Source organism: Oryzias latipes, chromosome 3, assembly GCF_053564925.1.
Source record: "Oryzias latipes strain Hd-rR chromosome 3, Olatipes_Hd-rR_3.1".
Lineage (NCBI taxonomy): Eukaryota > Metazoa > Chordata > Actinopteri > Beloniformes > Adrianichthyidae > Oryzias > Oryzias latipes.
Window position 1 is genome coordinate 30,297,382 of NC_136239.1, and position 16,326 is coordinate 30,313,707.

Here is a 16,326-nt window from a genome sequence, read left to right on the forward strand (position 1 = left end):
TTGTCAGATGTTTATCAAGAATGTTAAATAGTTAATACTTGTCGTAGTGGACTTAAGTCTTTATGCTCAAAACATTTAGGGATATCTAAAAAGGCTTTTTTCGGAGCGAAACAAAACTTTTACATAAACGCAGGGTGAGAATTCTGTTTGTTTTACCCAGAGTGCATTTTGCTTTGATCAACAGCTGTTTAACCCTTGTGCTATCCTAGGCACTTTAACGTTGGGAGTTGGGTCATCTAGACCCACTAGACAGTGCGCTGAACCTTTTTTCTTCAATGATTTTTGATCTTCACTGGTGTCCATGGATTACATGAAATCTTTCCACCTTTATCCACCTTTGTCATGGTAGGGATAACATGTCAATGTAAGGCTGGGGTCTAAGATAGCACAAGGGTTACAGTAGCTTTTTTTTCATTTTGAAAGTAATAAAACCAGAATTTCAATGCAGACCAAACCTATTCCTACAAATTGGTTTTGTCATTTTTTCAAACATAACACTTAAAAAATAAATTACAGAGTTTTGATAGTAGCAAAAACCGTAACTGGAAATAATTAATTGGAAAAAGATTTACTGCTCAGCTGTTTTGCAAGGAAAATGACCTGCTTTGAGAAACATTCATGGATCGTCACCTTTTTATCCATTATTCTACGTTTAGATGGGCATCTTTAGTTATAGTATTAAAACATTTAAAATAGGAAAGGATTGTGACAGAAAGCAAAGACGCACGATACTCTGGATCTGCAACCTACCAGGTATTCCTTACGCTCTCACATTCATCTTCTTTACTCAGACAGAAGGCCCGTTGCATGCTATGGCACAAGTAAATAAATAATGATACACTTGGCTCTTGACACTCACAAAGGAATCCTTTTCAAAAATGGGTGCCAAATTTTGGCTCGGTCTCTATCTGACACAGCTGCCATTGTATTTATGTCTCAAGTGGAGGTGTAGTGCCTCTATTCTGAACCCCCTTCAGTCCAACCAGCCATGGAAAGAAGAGACAACTCACATGGTTCAGTTCCCAGATTTATCATGTGCTCCGTGTGAAAGCTAAATCTGTGAGGAAATAAAATCTCCAAACAAGCGTTGTGTAAAAGTGGAGACTGAATTTATTTCCTTCCTAACCACAGGCTAAATGATTCATATTGTGAGAACAGATCATACCAGTCAGTCTGGGTGCAACGCTGAATTTTGACAGGTCGGGACACTGGGCCGATCTGTAGGAGACACGCTAAGAGGTAAATTACTTTTGGGACCTCTCCAGTGAAATAGTTCCTGTCACACACACAAGAAGAGCACTGAAGAACAGTGACCATTAGACTCTTAATAATTGAAATGATTTAATAATGGCGCAGAGGGAGTCACTTTGACTTTATTAACATTACATGATCATTGTTTTTTTTTCCATTGGCAAAGGATAAGGAACTTTTTACCCTCACTTAAAAAAATTATGTCTTATACAATTACAATTGATAACTTTATTATTTATTAATTTTTTACAAAAGTAATAGCTAAATTCACTTATAAAGCTCTACTGTAATGTTAGTTTTATAGTCTCAGTTCATACGCACACGTTAGATGAAACAGTGAGAAATGTTTGCTTGATACTGTTGACAGATTTCTAGGGCTGGGCGATAAATTGATTTATTCAAATTCGTTGTTTTAGATGATTCATTTTTGGGAAAATCGAGATTTAATTTTCCCGGCGCTCTGCTGTCTTGGGCTTCTGTTGTTTGTGGTTAAGTCTCTTGTCAGATGTAGAAAAATAATAAAAATAGAAAAAAACTGCAGCATGCAAAGAGACTGTAGTTCCACGCCGCGAGAAGCACATGCTGTGACAAGTGAAAAAGATTGTAAATAGCCAGGACAAGCGGTGTAAAGAACGCCTGTTTGGGCCAACAGAAACGTCGCTTTTTGTGCACATTTTTTCAAAGTAGCACGTAACTGATGTCGTCTTGTGTTGTCCCAAGAAGGACATAAAAAGCGGCGTTTTACCACAAGTTGAAAAACTATGTTCTAGTGTGTTGAAAACAGCGTTTTGTTGTGTCATTTATAGCCATTGAATACGCCGTAATGTTTGAATAAATAGGCCCAGGTAGAAGTACAGTAACTGGAATCTGTGATTGCCTATAAAGCGAATGCTAATTGTGTTTTTTTTCTCGTGCGGAAATTGTGAGTTCGACTCCAGGGCATACACATGGATGCCTTCCTTGTTTATTATCTTTTTCGCCTGCTGATTTTTAGCAACAGTATTGTTTCCATTGTCGTTAGTGTTTTTGTCAACAACCTTTTCTTTTTTGTTTTTACAAGTATGTATTACATTGATAAACTATTAAATATATCAAAACAGGCTTTCTTTGTCACAGACAATCAAGAAATCTTTTTTTGTTGTCATCAAATTACCAAACCAACATGCAGTTACAACAGAGACGGTTGATTCCTGTTTCAAATTTGTGAAAAAGCCATTGGTGAACAAATCTATGAAAGTATGGTCCATTTTGGAACATTAATACCTTCATACAAATCTTTCATGAAACTCCATGCACAGCAACATGTGATAGGTTGACGTTATCAGAGACAAACAAACCAACTCCAGTGTCTACTGGTGGTGCAGTGGAATTAGTCTCTCAATGTTTTTTTCCTTGGAGTTAACTGGATTCAAACCCCTCTTTTGTAACAATTGTGCTATCCAAGGCACTTTAACATTGGGAGTTGGGTCATCTAGACCCACTAGACACTGTGCTGAACCTTTTTTCTTCAATGATTTGTGATCTTCACAAATAACACGAACAACACGTCAATGTAAGGGTGGGGTCATCTAAGATAGCACAAGGGTTAAAAATGCATAGTTAAATTTCATTAGGATAAATAAATAAACAGGATTTTTTATTCAAATGAATAACTTTTTGGAAACAACAACGATTACACCAAAGGTTTTCTAATGAATTGTAAACTGCTATCTCTGCTGGAGCTCTCAGGAAGTTAGAACAGAGTCCAATGAATCCTTGGTTTGACAAAGTTGTGTAAAAAAATAAGAAAATATATTCATATGAATAAAAAATCATGTTTTCATGCCAAATGAAATTTAACTATGCATTAAAAAACATGTCAGACTTTGATTTGAATCAGGATAACTCCAAGGAACACCAGTACAGTACAAGCCTGGCATTATTCCACTGCACCACCACTGAACATCAGGAAATCTGGCCAATATGTCTCTGAACAAGGGCAACCTACCACATGCTGCTGTACATACTCGTAAAAACAAAAAAGAAGAAGAGGACGCGCAACAAGAAACACTAACAAATAATAATAGTGTTGCTTAAAGTCAGCAAAAGAAAAAACAAAGATACCCATAGGTATACCATTGGGTTGAACTCACAAATCCCGCATGACAAAAAACACAAGGCGCAATTACTTTACACACTAGGCAATTATTTAGCCTGTGACAATTTGTTCAAACATTAGTTTTTTCGACAGCTGTATGTGACAAAAAAAACGGCATTTTGAATACACAAGAATACCGTTTTGGACACACGATTTGAAGGCACTAGAACACCACTCTTTACGCCCCTCTTGGGACAACACCAGACGGCGTAAATTACATGCTACTTTAAAAACACGTGTAAAAAGAGGCATTTTTGATGGCCAAAATGGCGTTCTTTACGGTGCTTTACATGGCGATTTATGATTCTTTTCACCTGTCATGATTCACCCCAACTTTGCGGTTGTGACTAAAGCTTGGAGTATCAAATCACATGCAGAAAAATCTGTTTCAAGGCTGTTGATATCAAAAATACTCTGCTCAGTGCACTCTTGTATTTCTCTTTATGAGTTGCTCAAGATAGCGGTAGCTCAAAAAGCATCAGTTGCATTGTTCTGCAATACCCCAATTTCCAATTTACTGTTACAGAAAGTAAATAGCAGGGATAAAAAACCTGATTAACCCTTGTGCTATCCTAGGCACTTTAACATCGGGAGTTGGGTCATCTAGACCCACTAGATAGTGCGCTAAACCTTTTTTCTTCAATGATTTGTGAACTTCACTGGTGTCCATAGATTACATTTCCACCTTTATCCACCTTTGTCATGGTGGGGAGAACACGTCAATGTAAGGGTGGGGTCATCTAAGATAGCACAAGGGTTAAAATCAAATTTTAAATGAAAAAATTGGAGATTTTATTTTTTGGCCATATTACCAGCTCTACATATGTCACAGTTCATGATGCATATGTGGCACAATCTTCCCCCTTTTTTGAAAGTATTGTGTGTTTAAATGTTAAGAATACATACCTTCATTCAGTTTCTATTCCGTTTAGTCCCTTTCGGGGTCACTGGGCTGCCGGAACCTATCCCGGCCACTTGTGGGCGAAGGCAGGGGACATCCTGGACAGGTTGCCAGTCTGTTGCAGGGTAGAATGTCCGCAATCACACACCCATTCACTCTCACACTCACGGACAATTTAGAGTTGAAGCATGATTTTGGACGGTGGGAGAAAGCCGGAGATCCTGCAGAAAACTCATGCTTGCATGTGGAGAACATGGAAACTCCACACAGAAAGGTCCCCCATTGATGTTGTGTTTATTCATGTCCCCCAGCCAGGACTTGAACCAGGGGCCTTCTTACTGTGAGGCAAGAGCGTTAACCACTGCGCCACCGTGCATCCCTAGAATACATACCTATAACATGTTAAAGGTGTAAAACAATATGGTAAAAAATACCAAAAACAAATTATACACAAACCCTAATTTTGTCATAACCATTAACCAGTCATTTCGATTCCAAATGGATTTTTTTTTCTTATTTTTTATGTTCTGTCACAGTATTGTCCCAGTATTGAATTTTAAATTTAAATGAGAAATTCTTGTTCTTGTTGACATGTTCATAAGTTCTGAAGGTGTAACATAAATCTTAATGAGATACTTCAAGCAAATTCTAGAGTCGTGTTACAAACTTAATCTTCTCTGGAATTCAAGATACTTTCTTTAAATGTCATTCATTCATTCATTCATTCATTCATTCATTCATTCATTCATTCATTCATTCATTCATTCATCTTCTGTTTTTTTCCCTTTCGGGGTCACAGGGCTGCTGGAGCCTATCCAGGGCACTCGTGGGTGAAGGCAGGGGACAGACTGGACAGATTACCAGTCTGTCGCAGGGCTCTTTAAATGTCATTATTCTTATATGTCAGTAACTGAAAAAACTACCAGAACTGGTATTTGCAAAATGCATCTCCTGGAGTAATTCAGCTCACAGCGATTTGACACATAACTGCAGGGTTTGTTTGCTTTTCAGCTCTGCAGAGACTGGTAGAGTCTTATGTCTGCATGTTTTGTTTTGTCAACCTGGACCTTTGTGGAATGTTCTCTTATTTCTGCTCTCTCAGTGAGTTACCTTGAACGCATTACAAAAACATTTTAAATATAATTTTGTATATATTTATTTGGTTTTGGTTTACACAACAAGCAAAACTTAAAGGAGTTTTATCTTTAGAGTAGGTTTCTTTTAAGTGATTAATATTCTCTATAACATACAAACCCACCAGAAAAAAACAAACAAAAAAAGATACCCTGATATAGTAAATATCTTTCCTTTTTGACAAAGAACATAATCAGAGTTGCTTTGGGATCCAAATTGTCTAAGAAGTTATAATAAAACTAAAATGTTTTGAAAAAAGACGGAAAAAAAAGAAATGGGAAACAAAAAACAGTTTTAAAAGATGTCAGAACTCGTGCCTTTTTATCGGGCTTCATCATCTCAAATATAAGATTTGAAATCCTTGAGATTACCGCAAACAAATCACAGTTTATTGCTCCTGCATGAAGAACATACTCTGTTAATACAACTATTGGTGAGTCATCGTGTAGTCATGACCACTCTCCCTCCATAAAATACATCTTATTTTTCTAATAAATGTTTTTGATGCACCTCACAATACTCAAAATTAAGAACACATTTTATCCTTTCATAAATAGAGTGAACTTTTAGTGGTTCAATTGTACGTTTATTGGTATTTCTGTCTGGAATTTTAAAACTTTGCAGCGGTCTAACACATTCATGACATTTAACTGGCAACTCAAGATGCTAACAGCAGTAAAAATGAGATTTTTTGGATGGAACAGCATAAATTTGAAGGTGGAATTAGAAGATGGAATGCTTTTTACAAAAACAACATGTTCTCCTTCTCCTAGAATATCATCAGTTGATAATGTTTCTCAATGTTTCTGAGTTTCTCACAGAATTAGGTAAGAGGTCAGCTCCCATTTTTGTAGCATCACGTATTCATCATGTTTTTTATAAAGTAACAAAAATTAAAATGAGTTAAAATATGCTTTTATTTGTTTGGAAAATGTGAAGTCATCCTGCTCCTACATATTATCCAGCAACAGGAGTGTCCAAACAAAGAAACCACATTTACTTTGGGAGGTTTTGAGGTGGAATTTCAACTTTTAAATAATTAGTTTACTTTTTTGGTGCTTTTACTTAGATAAAATATATTTTAATAATCATAATATACTTCACAACATAAAGTCATCCTCAATAATGTACTTTTTTTAAAGCAAACTCACACTACTATAAGAGGTATTTTAAGGTTTTTATGTATTAGGTTGGTGTATGGGTGAGGTTTGAGATACAAGCCATCTTACCTCAGACTGGAGTATCCTTTAAGGGATATGGCAGAGATTTTGAACAGAGCTTAGTGGCACCAAGCAGCGGGGTGCAAAAGTCTTCCTTTAGAACAAACCGATACCATCAGGTTTTTGCCGCAGCTTGAGGATTCAGAACGTGTCCCATGCAGGAAGTTCCACAGAGCCTCCGAAGCAGGAGAAAAATACAAATAAATTATACATCATTTTTTAAAAAGCTTCTCAGGTTTTCTTTCTGAAACATACATCTTAAGTGCTCTGGATCCAGCAGTTCGCCTGGTGGAAGAAATCCACTCAAGAGACTGTTGTCATGGCTACAGAAGATTTTTTTTTTCTCCATTAAACCATTTTGGTCTGCGGCCCTTCAGATTCGTGTTTTTCCTTCAAGTAAAAGTGGGTCACCCGATGAGACGAAAGAACTGCGAACAAAATCCACTAAGTGGCCAAACTAAATCACTGCAGTCCTGAGGGGGTGTCAGGTAAATTATTTACCAGTTTGTTTTAAACTATGAACATAAATAAAGCCCTAAACAAATTCTAAGATGAGATTTGACTTAAAAAAAGAAAAAAGAAAAAGAACAACATAATTTTGTATCATGCCGGTCCTGCATAAGCAATCAGAAGAAAATATAAATTAGTAAGTCATGTGACAAACATAGGGACACAGCTGACAGTCTACTGGGATCTAAAACATTACATTGCTTTATGAAAGGATGTACTGCACTTCCTAATTACCAGAGCAGTTGTCTTTTGGTGAAGATGCATGATTGGCCACAAGAGGGCCGACGGAACCAATGTCCTCAAATCAAAGTCTGAACATTTTTCCAGCCTTCTGAAAGTCACATTTGATGTTACACAAGCAGTCTGATCAGATCCATGTAAAGTGATCACTTAAATGAATAAATCCTCATTTTCCTACAAAATTATTTTACTTCAGAAATAATAAATGTTTGTTTTATACTGTAGTTGTATAATTATTTTGTGAACTGAACAATGTTATTTACTTTTATCTCTGGTCACTCTGGTTATATACTTTTAGTATTATTTACTTTTTTTTAAATTTACTTTTATCTCTGCTCACTGGGGTGGACACTACCTTTCTACTCCCTACTCTGCCGGCCAGATCAGGCTAAGCAAATCACAATCACTGACTTGGCCAGAGCTCAGGGTGTCTGCCAATGCATGCTGGGCCCCGAAACATTTCCATCTGGCCTCTGGGGAGTGGCACATCAATTGCTCTCAGCTAAATGCACTCACATATGAATATTTCAGTACAATTTAATGTTGCAGCTACAGCCCCAAAGGAGCAGAGCATCAATTTGTGAACACAGTTCTCCTGGAGTTAAAAGCCAGGACGAATAATACAGGATGAAAGGCTCTGTCAATCCAGAAGGCCTTTTTTTCAGTGGAGAAGGAAAAAAAAAGAAAATACATTTAGTATCCAGCTGCACCCAAACAGCTTTTCAGAGCTGCAGACTGATGGAGCAAATGGCATCTTTTGATTCACCAAATCCAGCAGTCGATTTGCCAAGCTCGGTCAGTTTTCCCACAAGTCTGGCTGTCTGCTGTTTGGTCTCGACATGCTCAAGGAGACACACACTCACAGCTGGCTGAGGGTGCGGGTCAGGGAGTCGTGCACCTGCTGTCCTGTTGAGAAAATACCCCAAAGTGATGCTGAAACCTCTTCCTTCACACTGAAAAGCTTCCCTCAGGTGTGAGAACATGAGTGTGTCACAAAACAAGCAGATCATGACAAGTTCATCAGATGGCCTCTCAGAGTGGAGCCCAGCTAAGGACTGAATCTGGACAGCTGAACAGAAACACAGGCACTCGTCATCACACAAGTTGTTTACAAACCACAACACAATGATCATTGTAATAAATAATCCTCTTTGAAAAGCAATATGAAAAAACATGTTAAATTATCCATTCAAGAAATTAAAAAATTAAATTAAAAATGTTTGAAATGTTAGGAAATAATATTTGCTGCATTAGTTATTTACAATACACACTATATTTTGAGTATTTCATTGTGCTGAGTCTAAATATAGTCACATAATTATTATGACTCATGCAAACCCCTGCTCTACCACCCCTTAAAAAAGACAGAATGACTTCTCAGAGTTGATGAAACCGGCTGATAATAAAATACAAGCTGCAGATTTGTAAAATAACACAGGCTGCTGACACTTACAATAATAAGGTATTGAGGTTTTCCTGCCCAACAATATAGGGCTGCCCTGAGGCGCCAATCAAAAATTAATACTAATTATCATGTGAATACTGCATTAACTCTGAAGAATTATGAATTATAAATCTGCAACATGGTTCCCCTCTCAGTGTGACTTTGGGTGCATGTGGATAAGATTTTTTTCTCTGTTTTTTATATTGCGGTGGCATGTCACAAAACCAAAAAGCTGTGCATTCAAGTGTAACATTGCAGCAATGACAGTGAAAAAAACAACACATTTTTAAACAGGCTAAAAATTACTCAAAATGATCATTTTGAATTTAAGTCATGAGGGACAAAGAGGATTTTACAGAAGTTTAGTGCAATTTTAAAGTTTTATTATTAGTTCAGATTTGGCTAAAAACAAAGTGAACATCATACTCATCGTGTTGGATTTGGTTCACTTTAAAGATCTTTGAGCCTTTGATTAACTCAATTTTGGAAACACCCTTCTTCCAAAACATTAACACAAACATGCTTTAAAAACAGCAATTTTGTCTCTAATTCAAATACGTATTTTGAAATTTCAATTTTTCTTCATCCCTTATCAAGCCGTGATTACACTTGTGGCTTTGGTCACAAGCTGGAGTTAAAAACAGATTATTAGACAGTTTGTTTTGTTCACATTTTTTTCAACCTGTGTATTATCTCTGAATATTCAACACTTTTTTGATGTGGCTAACCTCTGGATGTCAAATCTTTTTTTTTAGGATATATAAAACTAGTAAAGTTTGTAGATGTTTGTCATTTAATTTTAAATCATTTTCTTCTCTCTTAGCCCTTTTAATTTATTAATATGATTCATTTAAAATAGTTTTTTTTTTCCTTCTTGTAGCAGCTCTTTGATATGGGCTTAGGTAAGAGTGCATTAGAATAGCACAGCTTGAAGATAACACAATTAAATGATTAATGCCTGCAGTAGATTCAATCAATGAAACAGCCGGTTCATTTTTGGTTCACCTGTTTGGCACTGAGAGTAAAAAACTATCACCAAGTGTCACTAGATGTGCAAAACTGATGACACAGTTGACTATGTGTGTGTGAAAACTTCTACAGCAACTGGAAGAAGTCCCTGTCTGCTCCCTTCAAAGTGAAAACTTTCTAGAGAGAGGTTAAATTTGAGAAATATTCACCAAACTTCTGTTTTATTTTCTGTTAATGGTCCATATGAAACAAATAGGAAAAAGCATCTAATTTTTTAAAAATGCTGTTGTTAAAGTTTCATTGTTTTTTACAGTTTGAATAAAAATACGTGCAGACACAGTTTGTTAAATGCTGAAATAATATCAGCAAACAATGCAAAATGGAGAGTTCTGATATGCAAGTTACAGACAGCCGGGGTGCAAACAAAGAATTCCCTCAACAAACATTGAATTGTATTCTTGTGGCGGGGAAAAACAAGCAAAACAAACAAAAAAAAAAACTATAGTTTGACTTATCCATCTGGTAAAGTTTAAAGCTTTAATAATGTGTCTGATGTCTTCAGAGAAACAATATACTAGCCTAGACCACAGAACTTAATAAAAAAACAAATACATGCATTTATATTTATCTAATTGTTTTGCTTTTTAAAATCTTTTATCTGATGGAACTGTCAATAGCTGTGATGGGCATAGTAAAAGTGTAAGAGCTTATAAGCCATAGGTACCTAAATGCTGGATGGTTCAGTTTGTAACGTGTGAAAAAAGACAGCAAAACCATACAACTGATCAATTTACTAAAGTATAATCCTTATTTTCCATGAACACAAACCTGCTAAATTGTTCTACTAAAACGTAGAGAGACAAACAGAAGAAAAGCTGCCATGAAAAACCTGCTTCAGTAGCTTTTCTTGAGAAAAGACATTTAATAACTTTGAGTCAGGACTCTTCTCAAAGAGGAGAGCTGAAGTGCTGCATTCCTCTCGTGTAAGTTCACCTCTCCTGCCACTAGATGGCCCTGCTTTCGCTTAAACTAGCTCAGATCACCAGTAACGGTCCAAAAAAGTATGCATTCAAGTAATCTTGTTATTGTCAAAATGTTTTTAGAGGAAAATTTATAGCAACCCTACAAACATATATTTGGATTTCTATACATGTTGCATCATGACATGAAAAAATATGTTTCAGAGTGAACAGCAGACAATATAAAATATACACTTTTTAAGAAAAAAGAGCCTAATTCAAATTTCATAACAAAGTCGCTTTGCCATTGTGTAACTGAAATTATAATTTTAAAAACTTGTCTAATTGAATGAGCAGACGTTGTTGATTATGCTGCTTTTGTTTATTATATTGACACAACAAATAGATCGAAATAATCCACATAAAGACTGTTTTCCCCGTCCGCGCATTCCAGGCTCATGTGAACTTTTCCTTCTTTCTGTGCGCCGTTGAAGAGGTGGAGAGGTGCGGTGGGACGATTGGAGAGTCCGCTGTTGACGTCATGACGTCACCCCAGCAGCGTGTGGGACCCTGGTAGCCTCTTCGGCCCCCTCCTGTCCGGAGAGACAAGTTATCTAGGAGGCAGCCGAAGGGCCAGTCACCTCCTCACATCTTTTCTGCATCTACCAGAATCACCGTAATACTTCCTGTATGGTGGATATTATTTTCAGCTCTTCTTTCTTGGATGATATGGGGGATCATTCCAAAAGTAAGTACGCGGCTCTGTGCGCCACAGCAGCAGCAGCGGCGGCGGTTCTCCGTGACGCATCGATTTTTAACAAATATTTTTCCACGGCTTTTGGATCCGCTTTGATAACATTTAAGTTGTGCTTCGTCCATGCCGCCAACTGTTACGCATTTAGTTTACAGAGAGATCTTAAAAAAAGGAAAAGGAAAAAATGAGTGGGAAAAGCAGGTTGTGGTGTCGGAGATGACGAGGCTGTGGGTTCTTTTGCAGAGAAGCCAGGATTCGCGATGTGTGTCGGATGTGGAAGCCAGATCCATGACCAGTACATACTCAGAGTGTCTCCCGACCTGGAGTGGCATGCAGCCTGCCTGAAGTGCGCAGAGTGCAGCCAGTACCTGGATGAGACCTGCACTTGCTTTGTCCGGGACGGAAAAACTTATTGCAAAAGAGATTATGTAAGGTACGAGTTTTGGGGATTTCTCCCCCTAAAAAAGGCTGATTCACACCACATGCAAATGTAAAAAAAAAAAAACAACAAAAAAAGAATAATAAAAAAGCGCATAAGACAATTTTTAAAAAGCTTTAAAAAAGGCGGGGGTGGTATTGGAGAAAATGTTTAGCTGAAACTGGAAAGTTTTAAAATTGTATTACAAATTTACATTTTTCTGAAATTGTTAAAAATATGTAGTATAAAATTGTTTTTAAAACTAGTATAAAAACAACTTTCTGTGGTGCTTTACACTTTTTTATTCCCACCACTGCAGTTTTTGCTAATAGCTGTTCTTGCTGCAGGCTTTTTGGAATAAAATGTGCAAAATGCAACCTGGGCTTCAGCAGCAGCGACTTGGTGATGCGGGCTCGGGATAACGTGTATCACATCGAGTGCTTTCGGTGCTCGATGTGCAGCAGGCAGCTGCTGCCGGGAGACGAGTTCTCCCTGCAGGAAGGAGATCTGCTGTGCCGGGCGGACCACAGCATGCTGCTGGAGAGGACCTCCGCGGGGAGCCCCATCAGTCCCGGACACATCCACTCCAACAGACCGCTGCACATGGCAGGTCAGATCAATCATAAAAAAATAAATGCGTAGAAATACGATTTTAACAGTACTTTAATCACAAGGAGTGTGTGAAGACAGTCACAGTCGGGGCTGGTTTTGTAGCATTATCTACATAATCTAGTGTTTGTGTTGCGGTCGTGGAGGTGTGTGTATTTTTGGTTTTCTGTGTTTGTTTGGGAGTTTGCGTTAACAAAGAAACAACCTCCCTGCTTTGGAAAAGTTGGCTGAAGCTGCACAATTCGGGCGCAGACTTATGCCTCAAAAGAAAAGGAAATGGTTCATTTCTGCTGCATTTTCCCACAACTTTTACAGCGAGATCAAAAACTTTGAATAGTAATTCGGCTTTCAGTCTTAAAGCTTTAGGGAACATTGACCTTTAATCGCAAATGCAAGAAATTACAGATATTTTTCCTAAGTATTTTTTAGGAACTTTGCATCTTTAAAATAAAATTAAATACATTCTGTTTTCTAAATTTACTGATTTAAAAACAAATATAAGTTCAAATGCTTTTGTCCATAAATGTAATATTTATTTCTGCTTGGATCCACCCGACAGCGGTGCGTAAATGTCCAAATACGCCAAATAACAGCAGGTTGTGAACGTGAGGCCTTATGGTGAGGACAGTTTCTGATGAAGCCTCGGTGTTTCCCCGTCCTCAGCAGACCCAGTGACGGTGCGGCAGGCCCCGCATCGGAACCACGTTCACAAGCAGTCAGAGAAGACGACTCGCGTAAGGACGGTGCTGAACGAGAAGCAGCTTCACACGTTGCGAACCTGCTACAACGCGAACCCGCGGCCGGACGCGCTGATGAAGGAGCAGCTGGTGGAAATGACCGGCCTCAGTCCCAGAGTCATCCGGGTGTGGTTCCAGAACAAGCGCTGCAAGGACAAGAAGAAATCCATCCTCATGAAGCAGCTTCAGCAGCAGCAGCACAGTGATAAGACTGTAAGCATCTTCGTAAGTTTGACGCTTGATGACTTCCACTCCTCAAAGCACCCACACCTGACTGACTCATTATTATTATTATTGTTATTATTATTATTAGTATTATTATTATTACCATTATTATTGTTGTTGTTATTGTTGTTTTGGGGTGGGTTAGTTTACTTTGTAAAAAACAGTGTTTTTCTCAGTCCTTTTGATAATAATTTCTTAAAATATGCTTAATTATAAAGCACTGCACCCTTTTTAAGCTCTGTTGCTAAACTGTATTCAAACTTGAGTTCCAATGAATAATGAAGCAACAGCTTTGGTTTCAGAGTCTTGATCTTAAAGATTAAAAAAAGATCCTCTGCAAACCTTTTTTTTTTTAAATCTGGATTGGAGAACCTCAAGTCAGACTGTTTTCCCCAAAGAGGCAGGTTTTGGTTTTGGTTTAAATACAAGAGAATACATATGTGGAAATATCAAACTACTTTATTTTAAAAGTAATTTTGGTTTTATTTTACATATTTCCTTCCAGAACCTGCAAGGCCTTACAGGGACCCCCCTTGTCGCTGGAAGTCCCATTCGGCATGAGAGCACGGTGCAGGGGAACCCAGTGGAGGTTCAGACATACCAGCCTCCATGGAAAGCCCTGAGTGACTTTGCCCTGCAGAGTGACCTGGACCAGCCAGCCTTTCAGCAACTGGTGTGTGTTCATCCATGCATCCATGCATCCATCCATGCATCCATCCATGCATCCATGCATCCATCCATCCCTCCATCCATCCATCCATCCATCCATCCATCCATCCATCCATCCATCCATCCATCCATCCATCCAACCATCCATCCATCCATCCATCCATCCATCCATCCATCCATCCATCCATCCATCCATCCATCCATCCATCCATCCATCCATCCATCCAAGCATGCATAGTAACAGTTCTGTCTCCATTTTCAGGTTTCCTTCTCGGAATCCGGTTCCCTTGGGAATTCATCTGGCAGCGACGTGACTTCCTTGTCCTCCCAGTTGCCGGACACCCCTAACAGTATGGTTCCCAGCCCGGTGGAGACGTGAAACGGGGTCACACATGCAAGACCTTAAAACTACCCCCTCCTCCTCCCTTCACCACCAACACTAAGATGACCACCACCTCCTGCAAGGACAGTTTGCAGCATGATCCCAGTCCCCCCAAGTCCTGCATGCGACCAGCTCATCACATGGCCTCGACCCAGAGAGGAGTTTTTTTTTTTTTGTTGCTGTTTTGTTTGTTTCCTGATGGAAAAAGGAACCAACAGAGCAACCATTGACTTTGCATTTTTTGTGTGCTTTTTTTGAGATCTTGATAACAAACACTAAGCAGAACAATTGATGCATGATCGAAGATGTACAGAGGATTTCCAACTGGATATACTTAAACAAACAGAAAGGAAAAAAAAGAGAAGAGGCCTCAGAAACATTTGGGACCATTTTCACCCATGCAGACGGACTCTCTGCATTATCAGTGTGCTCATACTGTGTCTTGTTTCTTCAATATGAGACCATTTTTGATACATTTACTGCTTTTTGTCTTAAGGTCAGAGCATGATAATCTGCAAAGTATTGGTGTTGTAAAATACTTTATCTTTGAGGCGGGATGCAGGTTGTTTGAGCTCCGCGAACAAAAAGTTAAATTATTGTTATATTATTTATTCTTAGGAAAGCAATTCGTTAAAGGAATATTAACTGATAAAATAAAAAAGAGGAACATACAGCTGTCTTCGTGGACGGTGATTGCGCTGGCGCACTATTTTATTTTATTTTATTGCAAAACTAGTCGATTTTTATTTCTTTCAACCACATCAAACCATGCTTTTATTTCCTCCATTAAAGTCGAGTTTGTAGATAAAAACACGGTACGACTCATGTTAGGGAAAAAATGGCTTGTTTGTTGGATGATTTTCTCCACTGCTAAAAAAAACAAGTCCTACCGGCGCGCATTTCTGACGCGCCTAACGAGTCTGTCACGTTGAACCCTTAAAGCTGACCCGAAGCCCACAGGCTGCGCTGCCTTATCACCGCGCTCCATCTCGCCGTGTTTTCCCTTCAGTAATGTGGCAGGAGTCGGCCAGTGGTCATTTACTATCTTGGGGGCAAAAATCTGCTGTAAATTGTACTCAGTCCAGTTCCTCTGGTTGAGCCAAGCTGGTACAGACAGCGCGCATAGGGATCGGCGACCTCTTATCTGGTCCTGGCATCACCTGCAAACGATACAGTGACTGAAGCCACAACAAACTAAACACCCCCACCTTAGACACACACACACACCACGTCAAAAAAAGACCCCAGAACGGAGGGAACAGGGAGCAGCTCGTGTAGGGTCACTTCTCCTCCTCAGTTTATTTTCCTTCTCTGAACTGCGTTATTTCTGTCGGGTCGGTCGGGATGAAGTCTGTGCGCAGAAACCAGACCTAATGCTTGTTGGTTTATATCATTTCTTTTAATTGAATGTTGAGATGACTTTTTTTTTCTTTTTGACCCAAAATAGCAAATATTTGAAACTTTCAGGTAATAACAAATCTTTTTATTGACCGGTTGATTTTCTGCCTTTGCAAAAATATTGAATAAAAAAAAACGAAAATAAGACTTTTTGGAAAACAATGCAAACACTTTTATTTTATTCGTTTTCCACAAACAAAAACTATTATGCATTTATTTATTTTTTTCTAATTGTTTTGGTACACGGAGCTCCTCAGAGACCTAACGAGAATTTTGAATGACAATAGACAGATTATAGATTTGTAATTGAGCTATTTCAAATAAGATAACGTATGCAGATTAAGATAGCGCAGATAAGTGAAGAATAAC

At 38.4% G+C, this 16,326-nt stretch overlaps 1 protein-coding gene across 4 annotated transcripts; it reads left to right on the forward strand.

The window, feature by feature from the left end:
• The first annotated feature begins 11,314 nt into the window (after positions 1-11,314).
• isl2b (ISL LIM homeobox 2b) lies at positions 11,315-15,232 on the forward strand. 4 transcript variants are annotated; one of them, XM_023953574.2, is made up of 6 exons: positions 11,315-11,513; positions 11,763-11,952; positions 12,285-12,547; positions 13,210-13,508; positions 14,014-14,181; positions 14,440-15,232. In XM_023953574.2, the coding sequence occupies exons 1-6, from the start codon at positions 11,456-11,458 to the stop codon at positions 14,554-14,556; spliced, it is 1,095 nt and encodes a 364-aa protein (XP_023809342.1). In that variant the 5' UTR covers positions 11,315-11,455; the 3' UTR covers positions 14,557-15,232. The 4 variants fall into 4 exon arrangements, with proteins under 4 accessions (XP_023809342.1, XP_023809343.1, XP_023809345.1 ...); XM_023953575.2 differs by having other exon boundaries at positions 11,350-11,513; positions 13,213-13,508; XM_023953577.2 differs by having other exon boundaries at positions 11,350-11,513; positions 13,213-13,496.
• The last annotated feature ends 1,094 nt before the right edge of the window (positions 15,233-16,326 follow it).

What these genes read in the sequence shown, in the direction of transcription:
- isl2b (XM_023953574.2), top strand. Translation starts at nt 11,456, where the DNA reads ATGGTGGATATTATTTTCAGCTCTTCTTTCTTGGATGATATGGGGGAT. An exon ending in TGCAAAAGAGATTATGTAAG is followed by an intron (nt 11,953 to 12,284) that starts GTACGAGTTTTG and finishes TTCTTGCTGCAG; the next exon opens with GCTTTTTGGAATAAAATGTG. An exon ending in ATAAGACTGTAAGCATCTTC is followed by an intron (nt 13,509 to 14,013) that starts GTAAGTTTGACG and finishes ATTTCCTTCCAG; the next exon opens with AACCTGCAAGGCCTTACAGG.